This window comes from Dasypus novemcinctus, chromosome 4, assembly GCF_030445035.2.
Source record: "Dasypus novemcinctus isolate mDasNov1 chromosome 4, mDasNov1.1.hap2, whole genome shotgun sequence".
NCBI classification, from domain to species: domain Eukaryota; kingdom Metazoa; phylum Chordata; class Mammalia; order Cingulata; family Dasypodidae; genus Dasypus; species Dasypus novemcinctus.
Window position 1 is genome coordinate 144,518,680 of NC_080676.1, and position 21,917 is coordinate 144,540,596.

The 21,917-nt window shown below is 40.2% G+C and overlaps 2 protein-coding genes across 8 annotated transcripts in view; one reads left to right on the forward strand and one right to left on the reverse strand.

Moving 5' to 3' along the window:
* Window positions 1-704: 704 nt before the first annotated feature.
* Window positions 705-10,625, reverse strand: ATP5PF (ATP synthase peripheral stalk subunit F6). Of its 3 annotated transcripts, none has more exons than XM_004468677.5 (4): window positions 10,498-10,625; window positions 6,406-6,584; window positions 1,363-1,487; window positions 705-828 (listed from the first exon to the last, which is right to left on the reverse strand). In XM_004468677.5, the coding sequence occupies exons 2-4, from the start codon at window positions 6,567-6,569 to the stop codon at window positions 791-793; spliced, it is 327 nt and encodes a 108-aa protein (XP_004468734.1). In that variant the 5' UTR covers window positions 6,570-6,584; window positions 10,498-10,625; the 3' UTR covers window positions 705-790. The 3 variants fall into 3 exon arrangements, with proteins under 3 accessions (XP_004468734.1, XP_004468733.1, XP_004468732.1); XM_004468676.5 differs by lacking the exon at window positions 10,498-10,625 and adding an exon at window positions 10,002-10,117; XM_004468675.5 differs by lacking the exon at window positions 10,498-10,625 and adding an exon at window positions 9,870-9,959.
* The window catches only part of GABPA (GA binding protein transcription factor subunit alpha), a 35,419-nt gene continuing 23,478 nt past the window's right edge, over window positions 9,977-21,917 (forward strand). Inside the window, exons 1-3 of one of the 5 annotated variants that reach the window (XM_004468680.5) lie at window positions 9,977-10,083; window positions 15,571-15,673; window positions 20,926-21,070. In XM_004468680.5, coding sequence (XP_004468737.1) covers window positions 15,597-15,673; window positions 20,926-21,070 — 222 coding nt within the window. In that variant the 5' untranslated portion in view covers window positions 9,977-10,083; window positions 15,571-15,596. Of the gene's footprint in view, window positions 10,084-10,199; window positions 10,590-10,793; window positions 11,274-14,324; window positions 14,382-15,570; window positions 15,674-20,925; window positions 21,071-21,917 lie in introns of those variants that run through there. The other 4 variants (XM_004468678.4, XM_004468679.4, XM_023591774.2 and 1 more) reach the window with 4 other exon arrangements.

Below are 21,917 nucleotides of genomic sequence, written 5' to 3' on the forward strand. Positions count from 1 at the left end.
ATATTTTTCTTTGACTTAAGAGTCATCTTAGCTACTGAAATTTTAATGATGTCTGCTATGTCACTTATCAGCATAACATCTGCTGGATTTTCCGTTACTAGGGCAAAAGAACACTATGCAGCTTAATCTTTTAAGGTAAGTTCCTTTAAGGAAAGTTCCTTTGTAGAAGTCCCTACTCCCTCCATCTCTCTACTCCCTCACCCGTACTTTTCCTATGTACAGAATGATAATGACTGTAATAATATACAAGGGAAGACAAGAGACCTTGGTTTTGGGGATAAAGGCATTTGCATTTAACATCTGAGGGGGTGGAAGATAAAATGTAATAGATATTTCCATACATTTTTAAGTTATAGTTGAGTTTCTAAAAAAGGTCTGACAAGACCTGCTTTTTTATATTCTGGGAGAAGGTATACTATCCCTCCAGAGCAAACACTCAATCTTAGGTAAGGATGGCTCCCTTCATGCAGTAAGTCTTCCCTGGTAGAAGCCCTTTCTAAATGGATACTTCCTTTCACTGAGAATAGTGTGGCAGAGGTAGTGGGCAAGTCATGCCCAATTTATCCAAGGTCACCATCTCCTGCATTATAACCTAACAAAAGGATTCAAACAACCCTAAAGCACAGATTTCAGTCCATTCAGGCATGAACTCAACATTATTAAATAACTTATTGGAGATCAGGATTAACAAAATGCACGACAACTGTGGAATAGAAGTTTATTTTGATACTACTAATTAGTTGTCAAACTAATCCACGACAAATTACCAAAATGATTTTACATTATTTCTTCAGGACTGGGGTTTTTCAACAGCTTCAAATTTGGGATCTAAGAGGGGAGAAGAAAAAAAAAAAAGATTCAAGGTTGGCAATAGTGAAATAAGATGCATTATCATCAATCTTCTATTAGTAAATACCTATTTTCTAAAAAGCATCTACATAGAAATATAACAATAGCTAAACATTTATTCAGCACTTACTATAAGCCAGGCTCTCCATAAATTGATTTTATATATATTATGTCATTTAACTACAACTATATAAAGAAGATGCCATAATTCTCCTCAAATGTCAGATGAAGAAACAGATACCAGTTAACCAGCAATCCAAGATTACATAGTTTGTAAGTCATATTGTCAGGATTCAAAATCAGGGAGTTTAATTCCAAATCCTCACCATTTAATCTGTTATGTGGTCTATAGTAATAGCAAACATCTGAGAGCTTCCTGTACACATACCACTGTCCTAATAAGTTCAAGGGTACTGGTCATTTACTTTTCTAATCAATCCAAATAAACCACTAAAAATAAATATTCTCCACTTAATCTTCCATAAGAATTAATCCATGATTAAAGAAACTTACCTTCAAATGAAAAGTTAGGAAACGTATTCATGTCTGCTTTACCATACATCTGCTTAAGTTTGAAAAGCTCCCTATCCAGATCTTGCTGATACTCTGGGCCAATATCAACAGGTCCTCCAGATGTCCTGTTGTGTAAATGAGCAAATAAAACCCATTTTATAAACTGGGTTTCAAAAGCAAAATTACTTTCCATCACCAAGTTTCAACAGATCTTTTAAAGGTATTCATGCAGGGAAGAACAGACTTTTCAGAAAGAAAATATTTCCACTTGATTTTCAAATAAAGCTATTTTAATATGATGAGGTTTTACATAAATAAGTCAACTTCAAACACCTATTTGAAATTCAAGGTTTGTTGGGTATCAAGGATACTTACTAAATAAGAATGTCTCAAGAGTCTAAGCTGCAGTTAAGATGTAATGGTTAAGTCTGTGGGCTCTAGAATCAGACTGCCTCTGTCTGAATGTCCCCTCTATGACTTAGTTTATTGTATAAAAAGGAGCAAATCACAAAGCGCTCTAAACTTCATTTTCCACATCTAAACATGAAGGTCCTATGTAATGGGGGTATTGAAAGAATTAAAGAGGTAATGCATATGTACCACTGTAGCAATTTAGTATTACTTATGAATTCCAAAAAATATATATTGGATTATATTTGTAAGCTGGTCTGTTCCTCTAGTTATATTAGACTGTATTGTATTCTGAAGTTTCATTCTTTCTTGATTAAATTATAATTAAGGCTTTGATTAGGCCACAGCCATATAGGGACGTGGACTCACAGAGAAACAGACAAGGCAGATGACTTAGGTATAGTTTTAACGCTTTGCATTTACTTTCCAGGAAGTAAATATACAGAGAAGCAGATATGTCAGGAAAGAGAGAAGAGTCCATTAGACATGGCAGAGGCCCTGGGAAGAGAGAACCATTCACCCGATAAGTTTACAGCTGGCCTTGTGGAGAGAATCGATCCCCAGGAGAGAAAGGGGACTTATCAGAGCCTACAGCTGATTGTGGAAGAAGCTGAGACCAAATGACCTTAAAAGAAAAGAGGAAGCCTGAAGCCTGAACCCTTGCAGACATTGGCAGCCATCTTGCTCCAACATGTGGCAACAGACTTTGGTGAGCAAAGTAACTTACACTTTAGGGCCTGGTGACTATAAGCTTCTACTCCAAATAAATACCCTTTAATAAAAGCCAACAGATTTCTGGTATTTTTTATCAGTACCCCTTTGGGTGTCCAATACAACCACTTAGCACAGTACCTGGCATGCAGTAATACAATAACTGTCGCCTTTTACTGCTATCCATTCAAATCAATCATCACTAAATGTGCTACAAGTCTTTTATGTAAATCTCAATGACGGGGCTTACTAAAGATGCATAATATTTGCTACCCTCAGAGACGTTGCAATTTGGAAGACTAAACAACGTATTTAAAAGTATTTAGAGCGTGAGGGGATTATGTGATAAATTTTTAAGACCAATTTTTTTTTTAAAAAGCTATTCAAGTTGAGAACATTTTTTACTGAGCTAATCAGTGAGGATTTCAGTTTTAAAACATGGTATTCAGGTGACAAATTTTAATTTGAGGCATTCTAAGACTGAAAAAGCAAAAAACATGGAGGTAGGTGGTAAAGCATTGGCTATCTGTGGGGAATACTAAATAATCTACATAGAAAAGCCAGCAGGACCCACATCATGCTACAACTGGGAGTTCATTATTTTATTTGTAAGCAATAAAATGACAAAATTAGAGTTGTGCTTTGGGAAGATAAATAAGCATCATGGAACAGGAAGTGATAATTAGAGCTAATTAATTTTTGCACAAATTATTGTTTGTCACTAGTTTTACTGTCTAATGATGAACAGTATTTTAAACATTAAAATACTCAAAGTGAGAATCAGTTAGGCCTATGATAAAAACATAGAGCCTGGGGATATGGTGTAGCTCAGTGGTCGAATGCCTGCTCCTCATGTACTAGGTCCTGGGTTCAATTCCCAGTATCTCCTTTAAAAAAAAAAAAAAAAGCATAGTATCTTACTTATAAGAATTTTCACAAAAATTACAGAACCAGCTTCAACTAAAGAACCTGCTACTTAAAAAAAAAAAATTTATTTTTTATTTATTCCCCCCCTCCCCCATTGTCCGCTCTCTGTGCCCATTTGCCATGTGTTCTTCTGCGACTGCTTCTATCCTTATCAGCAGCACCGGGAATCTGTGTTTCTTTTTGTTGCGTCATCTTGTGAGTCAGCTCTCCGTGTGGGAGGCGCCATTCCTGGGCAGGCTACACTTTCTTTTGCGCTGGGCAGCTCTCCTTCCGGGGCGTACTCCCTGTGCGCAGGGCTCCCCTACGCAGTGACACCGTGTGGCACGGCACTCCTTGCGCGCATTAGCACCGCACATGGGCCAGCTCCACATGGGTCAAAGAGGTCTGGGGTTTGAACCGCAGACTTCCCATGTGGTAGGTGGATACCCTATCCATTGGTCCAAGTCCACTTCCCAAACCTGTTACTGATATTTCTTTTATGGACTCAATTTTCTAGATCAGCAATATGTTCAATAGAACCTTCTGTGATGACAGAAATGCTCTTTACTTGTGCCATGCAATATAGTAGCCACTAGTCACACCTGGCTTTTGAGCACTAGAAAATGTGGCTAAGGTAACCGAGGAATTGAATTTTTATTTAATTGTAAATAATTTAAAAGTAATAAGTCACATGTGAATAGTGGCTACTGAAATGAAGAGTGCAGTTTTAGACAGAGCCTTCAACCAGATACTCTAAATGAGTATCTTCCAGCTGTGGGATCTACAAAGCTTTAGAATTACTTTAAGATCTAACCAGTTTCAAGGATATATTGGTTACTGATAGATGATGGCAATTACACCTTTAACATACACACTCATGATTAAAAAAGGGGACAGAAATCATCTGCCTCCTCAAATGAATATGTCTCTCTGCCCACTTGGTTTACTTCTATATTCCAGGCTCCAGTATAGAAACTGGGACAAAGGGGACACTCAAGAGATGTTTATTTTACTTAAACACTAGAGTTAATTTATCGAATCATTTAATATTTATAACATCCAGTTAAGTAGGTACTGTTGCTATCATTCCTATTTTACTGATTTTGAATATTATTAGTTTATGAGTAAAGTGAGTAACAGAGTCAAATAACCTGCCGAAGGTTACAGAGCTAATAAGCGGATTCCAGCCCAGAGTCCACGCTCAGAACATATTTCTATACTGCTTATTGCACAAATCAATGAATGAACCACAGACTCCTTCAAGTCAAAGTACATCTCAGAATAGACTTGTTGGAAGGGCTATTTAGGACACTAATGTACAAAAGAGTATCAATGTTAACATACCACAACACTTCTGGACAGAACACACTCAAATTTCCTGACTAGTTCTGCACCCTGTTTTGTGCTTTCTAGTTTTCCTGCCTTTTTTCAAATAATTCTTTCTTCCTACACGTAAATACCTTCCACCCTCATTTTTCTGTCCAACCTCCACACCAATGGCTGTTAACCTGGAGTAGAGCCCCAGCAGTAGGTGTCACTGATGGCCTTCTGGGGGATTAAGACTTCTCTCAAGCCAGATGCAAAACTCTGTGAGTAAATACAATACTTTCACCTCCCTCAAACTGGGAAGAGGATCCATAGCTGTCTTATGTGATTCTCAAAGAGGGGCGAATGACCCCAAACAGTACCATCAAAGCAAGATAAAATCTTAAATGGTCCCAAAAGCCTCACAAAACACCTCTAACTAGAAAAGAGCACTCTTTTCCAAGAATTTCCCAAACACTGAATGTGTCGTTACCTAAGACCAAACCTGGTTTTCCTCATATTATACTTACCTGCTTACAAGCTTTCTACTTCTATCACATTTTAGAAATACTGTGGAAATAATATGTGGCCTCTTTCTTCATGGCTCACCAGTTAACAGGCCAGTACTTTGTACACAGGAGACAATGGATAGTTCCAAGAAAATGGAACTAAGGATTGATATATATATATATATATATATATACACACGATTTTCCCAAGAGAGGAGTCTGGACTTGATAGGTAAGGTTGTCATCCATCTCTAAAATTGCGTGGTTCTGTAACCATGTTTTTCCTGAACTTGCTTTATACCATTTCAGAGTCTTTTCTCCTTTGACATCCCAAAGACCTACAACTATAGAAAACTGCTGCTGGCGGTGGACTTGGCCCAGTGGTTGGGGCGTCCGCCTACCACATGGGAGGTCCACAGTTCAAACCCCGGGCCTCCTTGATGCATGTGGAACTGGCCCATGTGCAGTGCCGATATGCAAGGAGTGCCGTGCCACACAGGGGTTTCCCACGCATAAGGGAGCCCCACGTGCAAGGAGTGTGCCCCGTAAGGAGGGCTGCCCAGCCCAAAAGTGCAGCCTGCCAACGAATGGCGCCGCATACACAGAGAGCTGACACAAGATGATGCAACAGAAAGAAACACAGATTCCCATGCCGCTGACAACAACAGAAGCGGACAAAGACGACGCAGCAAATGGACACAGAGAACAGACAACGGGGGGCGGGGATCAAATAAATAAATAATAAATAAATCTTTAAAAAAAAACAAAAACTGCTGCATTTATATATTTTTACCAAATCATAACGTTACAGAAAGGGTACTAAATTCAGAGTTAGAATACTCTGAGTATATGCTTTTCCCAATTAGTTTTATGACCTTAGGCTAACCCACGTAAGAGATTTAGTTTTCTAAGACATAGCTGCTAGATGATTTCCAAGATCCCATGAGCTTGTATGAACTGACTGTAATTTATAATAAATGGCACTATAAGAATGTATCTAAAGTGATAATAGATTATATGGGGCTTTCCCTAGAAACTCATATAAGGAAGATAAGGCTAGGGATTAGACCCTATTTCTTTGAGGCATCTAATGTTCCTATATGCCAGAGATCAGCTCAATGAAAGTCTCAGACACTTTCAACATCAAGTAATTATTAAAATCACCATCTTGAAATTGACATGATTATCTCTACCCACTTACTGTCGTTTAGATTTGTATTCTCTAATCTTGTCCACAAAGAGTTTCTGTACAGGATCGAGTTCCTTATTAAATGCCACTGCTGTAACACCAACGTTCCTCCGCAAATGGACGGAGACTGCTGACCGAATGACAGAGGAGAACCTGAAGAGCTTCTGAAGAATCATGGTGCTTCTCTGTTACTGAAAACAAGAACCAGAATGTCAATATACTTCAGAATATATATATAATTGTAAAATAACTAAATATATCATCAAATGGGAATCTACTTCTAATTGCTACAGAACTAATTTTACCAGAACTCAGCCTAGAGAGTAGAATGCTGGTAACATGGTCAGTCATCTGACCATAACTCCCTGCCCCTCTCTGCTCCTTCCAGCAAGTTTTTTGCTTTTTCTTAACCAAAAACCCACGGGAGGGAAGCGGCTGTGGCTCAATCAATTGGGCTCCCATCTATCACATGGGAGGCCCCAGGTTTGCGTCTAATAGCCTGAGCCCACGGGACTGGCGCAGCAAGATGATGCAACAAGAAGGAAACAAGCAGACACAGAAGAACATGCAGCGAATGGACACAGAGAGCAGGCAGCAAGCAAGCTGCAAGGGGGGGAGGTATAGAAATAAATATATAAACAAAGCCCATGGGGACCTAAGAGCAGAGGAACAACTCAGGCCTATGGCTCCACTGAGGTTAGGGACAAAGGAAAGCTCAGGATCTGGTATGGGGTGTTTCTTCTTCTATAAACTTGACCTTGAACCAGGGCTATTACTGTTAATAGAGTGAGGATGTTAGGAAACTGCCAACTCCACCAGGAAAAGAACAACACTGACTCCTTAAATGATGTGCCTGGTTTACCTGACTTCCTCAAAAAGCCAAAAGGGAGCTGGGCAGGGAGCTCAGTAACAACCAAGAAGAGGATCAGGTGGTAACAATCTAATTAGCACAAACAGTGAAAGAGAATTTCTGAAGGAGACTGAAGCATAAAAACAGGGACTAAAAATTTTCCAAGTCCTTAAACTTCCTGAAGCTAAAATACATGGCTTTCTACTCTTAACTAAAAAAATTCAGTGGATAAATTAGAGAAGATTATCTCTACTAAGATCTGATTTAGTGGCCTGAAAGATCTAATTTCAAATTACAACACATACATGAAAACAGGTATTCCAGGGGAAAAAAAAGACTAGCTAGGAGGGAATAAATAATTAGAAGAAGAAAATTTTCCTCACATGAAGAAAGACAGTCTACAAACAAAAAGGGTTTACCAAATCTTAAGTTGGAATAAGATTCACACCTCAATATAGCCTAGGAACATTTCTAATAAAGACAGAGAGAAAGCCTGACATGTTAACATGCTTTCCTTGGCTCTACCCCCCAAAATTACCTAAGAATCATCATCATCCTGACACTTGACTTCTATTAAGTTATAATAGTGCTGCTCAAAGTGTGGTCCGTGGAGCAGTGGTAGTATACAAACTGTGTTACTGATCTAAAGTAATACAGAAATTGGGAATAAGCACTTAGAATCTTTACAGCAATCTGACAGAGCAATTTATATCTGCTGATCTTAATAATAAAACTAGGACTTGTATTTTAGATGTTTTATTTACTTTACTTTTCTAGTAATTCATTTTTATTGTATTCTTCAAAAGTATCCTTCCACAATGGTTGGGGAAAAAATAGACCTTTACTACTGAGAGTTTCAGAGACACCAATCTAGAAGGCAGTGGAGAAGCACAGTGATTCATACAAAGGGAGGGGGAAGGAAGAGGAGAAAAGTGAGGGAGGGGGACTTTACCCTCAAGGGATTATTTGGCAACACCTGTAGACATTTTTGGTTGTCATGACTGAGGTGCACACTGCTGGTGCCTGGTGTGTAGGTGCCAGCAATGTTGCTAGACATTCTATAATGCACAAAATGCCAACAGTGCTGAGGTTGAGAAACCCTGGAATAGCATATAAAAACTTTCAAAAGAAACCGTATAATCAACAAGCTATTCTTTATCTAGATTGAAAGCAAACTGTGTGAAGAAATGGAAGACTTCATAATGCATCACATTTATACCCCACAGGAGAAAAATACTTGAGAAAAGACTTAAAGCAAACAATGAATGGCCTTATAAGGTGCCACTTATCACAATTTCCATTTTATAGAGAGAGAAACTGAGGCTTAGAGGTTAAGTACCTGGTCCAAGATCACACTGTTGTGGAACACCACAAATAAGTAAAAATTATGTGCAACTCAATTTATATTTTCTCTTCTGAAAACCTAAAGAGACCTTGGCAATAACGTCACCTAATATTTGTTCAGCCCTAGATATACAAAGAATGTGCATACACACACATATGCAAGCCACTTCCATATATATACTCTTCTTGTTCTCACAGTAATATTGATAAGAAGGGAAGGTGTTCTTATCCCTCCTTTAAGCACGATAAAACTATATAAAGAATGATTATTAAATTGTTCATGTTCCCAGTTAATTTGCTCTAAAGCTGACTGCAAAGATCATCTTATTTCTACTACAACATGGGTGAAATCCATCTCCATTGTTCTGATTACCCATTATCTAAGGACTAAAAATTCCCTAATCACATCTCTAATTTTGGTCTTTATTCCTGAACTCCAGACATATTTATTCAACAGCTCTCATGTCCTAAGTCCTGCAGCACCCCAAATTCAACTTCTCCAAGAAACACATCTTCCAGTGCCGAACTTGTTCCTCTCCCTTATTCCTTAATTTTTTTCATTTAGCAAATACATAGTGGGTACTGACCATATACCGTCACTCAGAAGACACGTTACTACACAAATAAGTGCAAAATATCGATTGTGATAAGTTCCATATTCGAAGGATGGGAAGGTAACAGACGAGAGGGAGGGAGGTACAAGAGAAGGGTAAAGCATGTGCAGTGGGAGTACGGCTGTCCGATTTACAGCAGTGACTGACCAGCCAAAGGTCAATTAGTCCGTTCACTGCCTCTTTAGTGAATATTTCTAAAATCAATCCAAAAAGCTAACGAAGTTTTAGCCCCATCAATACTTTTAGTTAAAACACAAACTTTTAAGATTACCACCACCCTTTTCCCTCTTACGGTGCACGTCCTGCCTAAACAGTTCTGAAGGGGCGTCTCTTGCGCGTCCTGGTCGGTCAGGCCTAGCTGCAGACCCGTCCCCGCGCGCCTGACCTTGGGATGCCCCAGAGTGGGTGAAAACCCTTGACCCCTAGGATACCTGCTCCTTGCCCTACCCACTCCGCTAGCCCCTTGGGAGAGTATTATCAGGATTATTTACTGAGCCTTAGGGCAAGCTTCGGGTCTAAAAGCGAGTGACCCCGGGCCAGCCCGTGAGGATGCCCGAGATATAGGAATGCTCTCTCCCCCTGGAGGACAGAGGTCATGGGCAGCCCAGGCCCCGTAAAAATCCCAGAGGCCCAAGGAGCCATTCTGTTCTAGATACCCTCCCGGTCACCTTGCACTCCAGTCCCAAGCTGCCAGAGCCGCCGCCGCCACAGCTCTACTTCCGGCCCTGACTCCGCCCCCACGCACCTCCCCGCCATCGCAATGCCTTATGGGCCACCGCTTTAAGTCGGTCGTCGCTCACCGGACAGGAAGCGTCTCGGAGACAGTCTGCGACCGGACGGCTGTAGGTGAGACAGAAACTAAACAGGAGGAGGAAGTGGAGTGTAAGTGCTTCCGGGTCCCCTGGCGGAGCCTCCGCCATCTTTCCTTCAATTAACTTGACCCGCTTTCTTTCTGACTCCTGGAAACCTTGTTCTTTACGCATGCGCACTTCGGCCTCTCCCCCGGTTCAACCCGCTTCTTATCCCGGTTCAAGTCAGCGTCCTGTTTCTTGTGGTTGTTGACGTGTATGAATGTACTGGGAAAGCAAGAGAGTGTAACACAAAGCGGATTTCGGGCGTTGTGCCTCGCGATCCTCCGTTGCGTCGGGCGATCGTTTCGCGCAACCTGCTGGGAGTTGTAGTCCTGGACCCGGGGGCGCCTGGGAGGCGGGAGGGGGGGGTTGGGATTTCTCAGCGCCCATTCCGCGGGAAGGGCCCGGGGCCTCACACTCGAGTTGCGGGAGCTGCACGGCTTACCCGGAGAGAGGCTGCACGTGGAGCTGGGGCCGCTGCCGTTCTCAGCCGGCTCAGGAGCACTGGCGAGGGCGTCTGGGCCGATTTTGGAGCGGGTGAGTGCAGCTGCAGGGAAAGAGAGGAGCGCGGGCCCACGCGGGCCGGCCTCGTTCCGGGGCCTTCTCCCCCACAGCGGCCCCCCCGCGGCCAACTCTGTGTTTTGTTTCCGCTGGTCCCCGGCGCTGTGACTCCCATTTCCGTTCGTGGAGACTTGAGGGAGCCGGGTGGGGAGGGGCGGGAGAGGCTGCGCCGGGAGCGGAGGGGAGGGGCGGGGGGCGCGCGGCGCGGGGCCCCGGGAGGCCGCGCTCCTGGGAGCCGACCCGCCGCGTCCCGGGGCCTTGGGCTGGACGTGCCGGGTTTCTGCGCTGCCTGTCCTCTCGCTGCTCTTGGCCGTCTGCAGTCCCCGCGCGACCGGTCTGGTCCTGACGCCCCGGGGCTTCCGGAGGAATGTGTAGAACTGTCACGTCGGACTCCCTCCCGGATTCAACCTCTCTTCATAAATTGCCCCATAGTTCCGTCAAAGCCATTTATTAGTGGGTTTGATGTTCTTTGGCTTACTTTTCAAAAACGAGGAAGTGAGATAAGGGCGGTAACAATGGGTTAATGCAGCTTGCCAATCTTTTTAGTTTTTTTCTGTACTTGAAGCTAACCCGTACGTGCGTGTTTGCATTTAGGCATCTTAGTTTGAGTAGGCTAAGGGCTTGGAGGACAATGCCAAATTAATATTGTATTGCGAGATGGTGAGTAGTAATTTAGAATTAAAGTATACTTCATAAGTAGTTTCCATAAATAACAAGAGTGGGTCTGACTTGTGGGTGGTACAAAGATTCAGAGGGACTCAACTTGAGCGACCTAAAGAACAAGGCAGCGATGAGATGAGAGGGATAACTGGATTGTCTCAAACTGCAGAAAAACCTACCCAAAGGCGTACTATCTAGATCTCTCTGGTTTGATCCAGGCACTCCGGCCTTCCTTATTTTTAGACATCCCTGACACGGAATGAATTTGAGTCACTTTACTTGGATTGTATATACAGGAGCATATATTACGAGTTGTCTATAATCATGAAGTAACACAGAGCTAGATGCTAAATTGAGGTAAATCAGAGTCCATGGAGACTGATTACTTAATGAAAACGGTTTGCTTTAATCTTTTCCCCACCTCAATTTTTTATTTTGTAAAACTTCAAACCTACAGAAAAATTGAAAGAAAAAAGTAGTACAGTGAGCACCCATATACTTTTCTCCTGGAGTCACCACTTGTTAACTTTTTACCATATCTGATTTCTCTTTCTTTGTGTATACATGTTTCTTTCCCCCTTTCCCCCTCTCCCGTCAGAGGTTATTTGTTAACTTAGGGAAAATGTGCTGCTGATAATGCAGGTTCTCCCAAACTGTACTTAATATTTATTTATCCTATATTATTCTACATTGGTAAAATTTTCCCTAAACTTCATGAGGCATAGAAACAACTTCACATACTTTCACTGACACCCTGGTTTCTCCTATATTAAATCTAACCTAGGATGCAAAACATTTCACAAACTGGATACAAACTAAGTATCCAAGGAATGTTCTTTTTATTTTCTGAAGTATTGATATAGAATCCTGAGGAATTGGAAAAGAACTAAGTCCGTCTCAAGCACTGTTATCAAAGATATGCAAAATTTCTCAAATCTCTCCATTGCTTCTCTAGGATTAATTTAGTGACCTGAGAAAGAAAAAGTTCATTTCAAAGACACAAGTTTTCCAAGAGTGTTTGGGGTTCATTTTTCTCTATTTGGCACCTTCTAGGGAATAATATATAACATTTTTGGAAGGTCATAAGATGAAACCCATTTACAGCAGTTCCCCTGTTTTAGTGCTTGTAATAAACTCTGCTAATTTTCATCCTGTGGTTGCTTCCTCAGAGCTTTTCTACTTTTCCAAAGTTCCCAGTAAATTGACCTGTTTTCTATTCTTTTTTAAAAATCGGTTGTGGAAATGATAGTGACAAATTCAGAAAATAAAGTACAAATATTCTTTTAAAATGCCATTCCACTGTAAAACTAAGTCTCTTAACTTTTTCCCATACAAAACAGTTTTTATGATTTTAAACATTTTTTACATGTTTATTATTTTCTTGTTTCTCATTGTTCCTAGAACCCCATAGTGTGTGTTTCTTCCACATTTTCTTTTGTGGATACTTTCTTACAATGGATAGTTGGGTTATCTCCTGGTTCCAGGTATCGCCAATAAAGCTGCCCTGAACCATCCTTTCAGCAATGTGAGATCAATGTGAGGATTTCTCTGGAGTGCTTATCCAGAGGCAAGATTCCAATTACTAGTCCCTTGTCACTTTTAATATTGGAAGATTGATTTAGATATTGGGAGATTTATTTATTTTTAAAGATTTATTTCTCTCCCCTGTTTCCTAGTGCTACTATAACAAGTTACCATGAATTTAGGGTCTTGAAAGTGCTACCAATCTATAATCTTAGAGTTCTGGAAGTTGAGTCTGAAATGAGTCTCACTGGACTAAAATCAGGTGTCAGCAAAGCTACATTTCTTCAGGAGTTTCTTGGGGAGAATCCCTTTCCTTGCTTTTTCCACCTTCTGGAGCCTGCCTCCCATTCCTTGGCTCTTTGATCTTCACTGCCAGTCATTGCCCACCAGTTGAGTCCTCCTCACAGTTAATCATTCTGGCCTTCCCATTCCCTCTTCTTTAAAGGGCCCTTGTAATTTCATTGGGCCCCTCCAAATAATCCAGAATAATCTTCCTTTTTTAAGGTCTTCCATTTTAATATTCATAGGTTTTGGGTCATTCTTCTGCCTACCGCAGAGACTTTGATCCCATGGGAAGTAGAGACCTGGTGAAGTCCATCCTGCTTCAAGAAGTGAAGGAAAGTCTCTAGTCCAATCAAACCAATTTAAGTTAGGCCCAGAGTCACTTTTGGAAAATTTTGGTCTTTTTGATGAAGATCCAACAGGAGAAGGATGTCAATAAATATAATAAGTAAATGATATAGTATGTTAGAAGGCAAATGCTACTGAAAAATTGAAGGAGTAAGAGGAGGCAGATGATAGAATTAAATGAAATAGTCAGCGGTTTACCTCATTGAGAGATAGGGAAAGGGTGAGGGATTTAGCCAAGAGGACATCTAGGAAAAGTATATTCAAGGTGGACTCAGAAAGCAGGAAGATGAGAGAACAAGCTAGGAGGTCAGAGTGGGAGAAGATTGTAGGAGAGTGTATCAAAGCAATAGTTGGTTGAGGTGTATTTCTTGTAGGGCCTTGTTGGTCATTGTAAATTCTTTGGATTTTAATCTGTGACTGGTTTTGATTAATTGAGTGATATGGTCTGACAGTTTTAAAAAAAGAATCACATCCTGGCTGTTGTATTGACTGGGAATAGACTGTTAGGAGGATGGCTTAGTTTCCCAGCTGCTATGACAATACCACTCAATTAGATGGCTTAACAAAAGGAATTTACTGGCTCTTGTTTTCAAAGACTGGAAGGCTTGCTTCCCAGGGTCAGTAGCATTTTGGCTGGCCAGCAATCCATGGGTTCCTTGGCTTTTCTGTCACATGGTGATGTCCTCTCCTTTCTCTTCCAGATTCTCTTGACTTCTAGCTTCTCCCCGTGGCTTTCCCATTTTATAAAGCCTCTAATAATAGGACTAAGACCCATCCAGATTCAGTTGGCCACACCATAAAAAAAAATCTTCTAAGGTCCAATTTACAGTGGGTTTAACCCACAGAAATGGGAATAAAATAACATGTTTTTTCTGGGGTGCATAATTCACAGCTACCACAAGGGGAAAGTGTGGCCACAGAGAAACCTGTTAGGAGGCTGTTGCAGTGTTCTAGGTAAGGGTGGTGGCTCTCATACTAGTGTATGTAATATAGAACCTATCTTTGAACAAACCATGGTTCAACTCTACCTGGAACAATGTGTACTTAGGTTGATAGACTTGAAGTGACATTATGGAACCATAAATAGTTTAGCCTCAATATCCGCTAATAGTTTTCATATGAGGATGGGCTCAAAATAAGATAGTTCTGTATAAAGCTTTTTTGTTGCGTTTTTGGCACTCAATAATAAATAATGGTTACTATTAATAGGAATGACTATTTGGATTCTTCATTTTGTTGAAACTTTAAGTAGAACACACTCCTTTACCAAATGTTGAAATACCAAATACAGGGGACATTCTTTCTGTGTCAGAAATATACCTTTTTAGATGTAGTGAACTTAGAAAACTCTTCTCTAAAGGTGTTACAGACTGAAGAGTGTATGTGGAGTCCAAAGAAAAATTTATTGACTCTTGGGTGAGGTAGTAACAACCTGACGCTTAAAACAAATAACCCCTCAGAACTGACCATAAAGAATTAGTGTAACGTAAGTAGCTATTTCATGAATTATTGAGCATTTAAAAATTAAACATTTGTTTTTGTATCAGTGGACAATTAGAGCAGTAGATAATAATTAAAAAAATAAATGTGTAAGAAGAGCAATCACATGCATATCTATATTTTGTTACTTAAGGTTGCTGTTTTAGAATATTGGACTTGAGTTCATAAGATATTCAATTTATAACCCAAATCCTAACCATCATTAACCTTAAATTTTTATCACTCTATTCATTCAGTATTCTGTGGTAAATTCTGCTAATATGGTACACATTTTAACAGAACATTGTTATTCATCTTTATCTTAATTTTTAAGCTGCAGAGTTGAATCCATTATTAAGACCGAGTTGCTTTTATATAGTTAATATGCCCTTTCATTTGACTTTTTGAAATAGCTTCACTTAACTTACTGATTGAGATTGAGCCTAAAAATATTGTAAGTCAAATAGAATGATGGAAGTCATATCAGACTAATAAACACCAGCTGACAAAACTAGCTTAGAAATATCATCTGTGGGCTCTCTGTTACATGTGAGGGTTACTTTCCCTTCTGTTTACCATCTGCTTTGATTTGAATTGGGTCTCTACTTCTTACACTGCATTTATGCGGAAAATTTCAGAATATTTTAAAATTTAACTCTTGCAGAGCTGATCTTTTGCGATACGTCAGCCATGACTAAAAGAGAAGCAGAGGAGCTGATAGAAATTGAGATTGATGGAACAGAGAAAACAGAATGCACAGAAGAAAGGTTGGTGTTTTTTTTTGGTCACTTTATATTGATACACCTAATTAATATCAAGAATCAAACCATAGTTTTTGTTTTGTTTTTTAAATTTACATCATTATTTTAGGGAATAATCTTTTTTTTTCTCTGAATAAATGGATTTGTAACTGGGAAGGGAAGATAGTTTTAAACTAAAGGTGGTAGTAATAAGTAACTAATAATGATGAAGTATTTAATTGTGATAGTTTTATCCCCTAGGGCACTACTTGATTTGTTATTCCTTCCTTCAATGCTGGTTACTGTTCTTTCAGAAAGAGTTTAATGTTCAATTAATATAACAAATATCTATAAGTAGCTGTTATAAGCTAGTAATTTCCAGGAATATGTGAATAAATGAGATAGTACCAGCCCTTGTAGAGACCACATTGCATTCGAGGAGACTTACAGGTCCATGGGTAATTATGGGCATAGTACTAAGCAGATAGTGCAGTGAAAGGTGTCAGTTCTGGTAGTACTTACTCCATTTAGAAATGAAGTCAGTGGTATAATGAGTTTAAAATCCAAGGAGAGGGAAGCGGACTTGGCCCAATGGATAGGGCGTCCGCCTACCACATGGGAGGTCCACGGTTCAAACTCTGGGCCCCCTTGACCCTGTGGAGCTGGCGTATGCACAGTGCTGATGTGCGCAAGGAGTGCCGTGCTACGCACCCCACGTAGGGTAGCCCCATGTGCAAGGAATGCGCCCTGTAAGGAGAGCCGCCCAACGTGAAAGGAAGTGCATCCTGCCCAAGAACAGCGCCGCCCTCCTGGAGAGCTGGCACAACAAGATGACGCAACAAAAAGAAACACAGATTCCCGTGCCGCTGACAACAGCAGAAGCGGACAAAGAAGAAGACGCAGCAAATAGACACAGAGAACAGACAACCGGGGCGGTGGTGGAGGGGAGAGGGAAGGGGAGAGAAATAAAGAAAGAAAGAAATTTTAAAAAAAACAACAACACAGATTCCCAGTGCTGCTGATAAGGATAGAAGCAGTCACAGAAGAACACACAGCGAATGGACACAGAGAGCAGACAGCAGGGGGAGGGAAGGAGAGAGAAATAAAGGAAAAAAAAATCTAAGGAGAGAACTCGGACAGAAATAAATATTAGGGAGTAAAGAAGAAGGTTGAGGAAGGTAATAGCTAGTGGTCCTTAAAACAAATGGTCTTTACCTCGTGGGGTGATTTGGAACTGTATGTATCCTAGAAAAAAACCATGTTCTGAAGCTAACCCATTTTAAGTAGGAGCTTTTCATGAGGTTACTTCATTTAAGATACGGCCCAAGGTGGGTCTTAATCCTTGTACTCGGTTCCTTTATAAATGGAATGAATACAGCGATAAGAGAATGCCAGTTTCAGCAAGAAGCTGAAACTATTGAGACCCAAAAGAGCAGGGAGAGAGACCAGCAGTCACTGCCTTGCCACATGGCAGAGGAGCCAAGGATTGTTGGCAGCTGGTCTTCAAGAAGAAAGCATTGCCTTGATGATGCCTTGGTTTGGACATTTTCTCTGTCTCAAATTGTAAGCTTATAAATTTCCTTTGTTTAAGCTGAACTGTTTCATGGTATCTGCTTTCAGCAGTCTAGGACACTAAAACACTCTGTAAAGCAGGAAGGGCATCAGTATGGTGAAAGTAAAAGGAAAAAGAGTGGTAGAATACTTCAGAGAGTAATAAAGTTTTAGAACAACTTATGTGGGAATGGATAAGGAGATTACTAAGATTGAGTAGGATGCTAATTGTTGAGAGTGGAGCTGGGATTAAAAACCTTAAATTTTTAATAGAACTTTTCAGTATGTTCAATTATGTTACTTTCTCTAGGAGAAAAAAGAAATTAGAGAATTCTTGCATTTCTTAATTTCTGTATATATATATTGTATAGTAAATTACCCCAAAGTTATCAGCTTAAAACAACAATCTTTTATTATCACACATTTTCTCAGGTTCAGGAACCTGGGAGTAGCTTTGCTGGGTAGTTCTTCCTCAGGGTATTTTATGACATTGCAGTTAAGCTGTTGTTGGGGCTGCAGTCATCTGAATAATCTGAATACTTGATTTGACCAAAGTGTTTTCTTCCAATATTCATTCATGATGCTATTGGCAAGAAGCTTCACTTCCTCACCACCTGGGTCTCTCTGCTCATGACATTGCAACTGCCTCAAGCAAATAGTCTGAGAGAGTATGTGCCAAGACAGATGCTGCTGTAGTCTCTCTTTTTTTTTAAAGGTACCAGGGCCAGAGATCAAACCCGGGACCTCATGTGAGAAGCAGATGCTCAACCACTTGAGCTACATCTGCTCTCCATGCGGTATCTTTTTTTTTTTTTTTTTAAGATTTATTTATTTCTATCCCCCCCCCCCCCCCAGGTTGTCTGCTCTCTGTGTACATTTGCTGTGTGTTCTTCTGTGACCGCTTCTATCCTTATCAGCGGTACTGGGAATCTGTGTTTATTTTTGTTGTGTCAGCTCTCCATGTATACGGCGCCATCCTTGGGCAGGCTGAACTTTCTTTCACGCTATGCAGCTCTCCTTACGGGATGCATTCCTTGCGCGTGGGGCTCCCCTACGCAGGGGTCCCCTGCGTCACACGGCACTCCTTGAGCGTATCAGCACTGTGCATGAGCCAGCTCCACACGGGTCAAGGAGGCCCAGGGTTTGAACCACGGACCTCCCATGTGGTAGGTGGACGCCCTGTCCATTAGGCCAAGTCCGCTTCCCTGGTATCTTTTTAAGTAACCTAATGTTAGTGGTGATATATCATTTCTGCCTTAATATGTTGCTCACACACTCCAACCCCAATACAGTGTGGGAGGGAACTACAAAAGCATGTGAATATTAGGAGTTCGTGATAACTGGGAGCCTGGCATGGATAGTTAATTCTTACACATAAACACTCAAACACACACAGATGGCCCACACAGTCTTCAGTGTTCACTCTCTGATCCTATACAGAAAACTTTGCAGACTCCTTGTATAAGAGATTGGTAGTTACTATGTTGACCTGGAGAGTAGCTGACTAAAGGGAACTTGTAGTTGCCATCCAGCATAGAAGATTGTTGCTATACAGGAATTTAGGCCCAGTGATGTCAGATCATCCACATTTTTTCCAAGAGAAATGAGAAATTCTGAATTTTGTGTAAAGTCTTCTAAGATTTTAGTGGTAACAAAAACTTTAAAATATATAAAATGTTAAGCTCTTATTAGAGATCTTTTTTTTAAAAAAAATCTTTCTTAAAGTGACAACCAAATACTTTAAAGATGGTGGCAACAAAAAAACTTAAAAATTTTTAAGTCATAAGTCCATATAAAATATTTTTTTAAAAATCTGTTTTGCAGAGTGGATGTGGCTCAGTGATTGAGCACCTGCCTTGCATACATGAGGTCCTGGGTTTGATCCCCTTTACCAAAAAAAGAAAAAATTCTTACAGTGCCATCAGAATACTTTAAAAATCATTCTTAGAAGATGACCCAATTTTTATACCTTCACAAATAATAATAGTTTATTTTAAAATAATCTTACATTTTTTTCATGAAGTAGCTTATTTTATAAATTTTTTTAAGTTTTAGAAAATGTTGGCGTTATATACATTCCTTGATGGATAAACACTGGGAACTTATCTGAAAATGAAACTTGGCAAACTTTGAATATGTATTGTGTTTGGCAACTGCAAATGAAATTTAAATGAAACACATTGTAAAACTTAATTCCAAATTCACTGATTCAGCAAATATTTATTGGTGCCCATCTTCTCTGGTCCCATGTGAGGATTTATGAGAAACATGGGATTACTCAATACAGATTTACCCTCAAAAATTTTATGGTTCTGTAGAATTCAAAGTATGAAATAACAGTGCAAAAAGGCGCTGGCAGAGTTTTAAAGGAAGAATGTAAATATTTTTTTAAAAAATTTTATGTTAAATTATGCTGATTATAGCCAGTAGTTTTCAAATTGTTTAAATGGATAACTTTTCATGTTTTAGCAACTTGCCTTTTTTTTAAAGATGTATTTTTTATTTATTTCTCTCCCTGTCCCCATCCCTCCCCACCCTCCCCACCCCGTTGTCTGCCCTCTGTGTCCATTCGCCATATGTTCTTCTGTGTCTGCTTGCATTCTTGTCAGTGGTACCAGGAACCTCTGTCTCTTTTTGTTGAGTCATCTTGGTGCGTCAGCTCTCCATGTGTGGCGCCACTCCTGGGCAGGCTGCACTTTTCTCACATGGGGCGGCTCTCCTTATGGGGCACACTCCTTGTATGTGGGCTCCGCTACGTGGAGGACACCCCTGTGTGGTACGACACTTCTTGCATGCATCAGTACTGCACAAGGGCCAGCTCACCACACGGGTCAAGAGGTGCTGGGTTTGAACCCTGGACCTCCCATGGGTAGGCAGACGCTCTTACCAGTTGAACCAAATCTGCTTCCCGCAACTTGCCTTCATTAAATAGTATTCAATAGTAGGAAAAGGAAATTGACCAGTGGGGATGACATAGCTAAGCCTAAAATCCTTGACACTAAGTTGACAATGTAATATAAATACATACATTTACTCTTAAATATTGTATATGGAATATTTACGTGTGTGTACATATATATATGTGTGTGTGTTTAGTTTGCTAAGCTGCCCAAAATGGGTTGGCTTTAGCAGTGAAAATTTATTAGCTTCCAAGCTTACAGTTTTGAGACCATGAGAATGTCCAAATCAAGCCTTCATCAAGGTGATGCTTTCTTCCTGAAGACCAGCCATGAACAATCCTGGACTCCTCTGCAACATGGAAGGCACATGGTGGTATCTGCTGTTAACTCCCTTCTCTTCCATATTTTGTTCTTTCTTTTTCTCTGTATTCATCCCCTTTATAAAGGACTCTAGTAAGAAGACCCACCCTTGGCCATGCCTTAACTGAAGTAACCTCATTTAGGTCCTGCGTACCATAGGTTTATACCCACAGAATAAATTAGCTTTAAGAACATGATTTTTTGGGGATACATACAGCTTCAAACCACCACAGAGTATATACATAATGAAGTATATTTTTGATGGTACTTTAAATTTCAAGCTAGCATTTCTTCGTGCAATTTAATATTCAGTTTGGCAAAATCATAGCCTGCTGCTCTGAACAGCGTCTTTGTAGAAATGAGTTTGCAAAAACCAAAAATGAGTTGAGTATTGAGTTTTGTTTCAAGTATATTGTTGATATCCAGGGTAAAATATAATAGTTAACCATTATTTTCTTTTACATTTAGCATTGTAGAACAAACCTACACCCCAGCTGAATGTGTAAGCCAAGCCATAGACATCAATGAGCCAATAGGTAATTTAAAGAAACTGCTAGAACCAAGACTACAGTGTTCACTGGATGCTCATGAAATATGCCTGCAAGACATTCAGGTAAATTTCTTGAGATATATATTTCTGTAGTTAAGTCTGCATAGAAATATTTTCTTGTTTTTATCTATCTATAGTCTTTCTATACTTCATTTGATCTGTAGTATAAAATTTGAACATTTAGAAATAATTCATCAAAATTTTCTCCATTTAAAATTATATCTAAAAGATGGAATACTGGGAAGCAGACTTGGTCCAATGGATAGGGCATCCCCCTACCACATGGGAGGTCCGCAGTTCAAATCCCGGGCCTCCTTGACCCGAGTGGAGCTCGCCCATGCGCAGTGCTGATGCGCGCAAGGAATGCCGTGCCACACCGGTGTCCCCTGCGTAGGGGAGCCCCACACACAAAGGAGTGTGCCCTGTAAGGAGAGCCGCCCTGTGCGAAAAAACTGCAGCCTGCCCAGGAATGGCACCACACACACGGAGAGCTGACGCAACAAAAAGAAACACAGATTCCTGGTGCCGCTGATAAGGATAGAAGCGGTCACAGAAGAACACACAGCAAATGGACATACAGAACAGACAATGGTGGGGGGGAATAAATAAAAAAATCTTAAAAAAAAAAAAAAAAGATGGAGTACTAAATTAAACATTTAATTTTTATTTTCTTTTGCAAATACAAAATGAGTGCTTTATTTTTTTAAAATGAGAACTTTAAATAAATTTGAATCAGAGCTCAAACATATTAACCTTGGAAGCTGAAAATTGTGTCCTCTTCATAGCCTAATTCTAGTTAACTTTTAACCTTTTTTGTGTGCTTCAGTTTCCTCATCTTTAAAAAGTGGTGATTTGACCAAATTTTAAATTCTCTTCATCTTTATTAGCTTTGACAGCAAAATTTGATGTA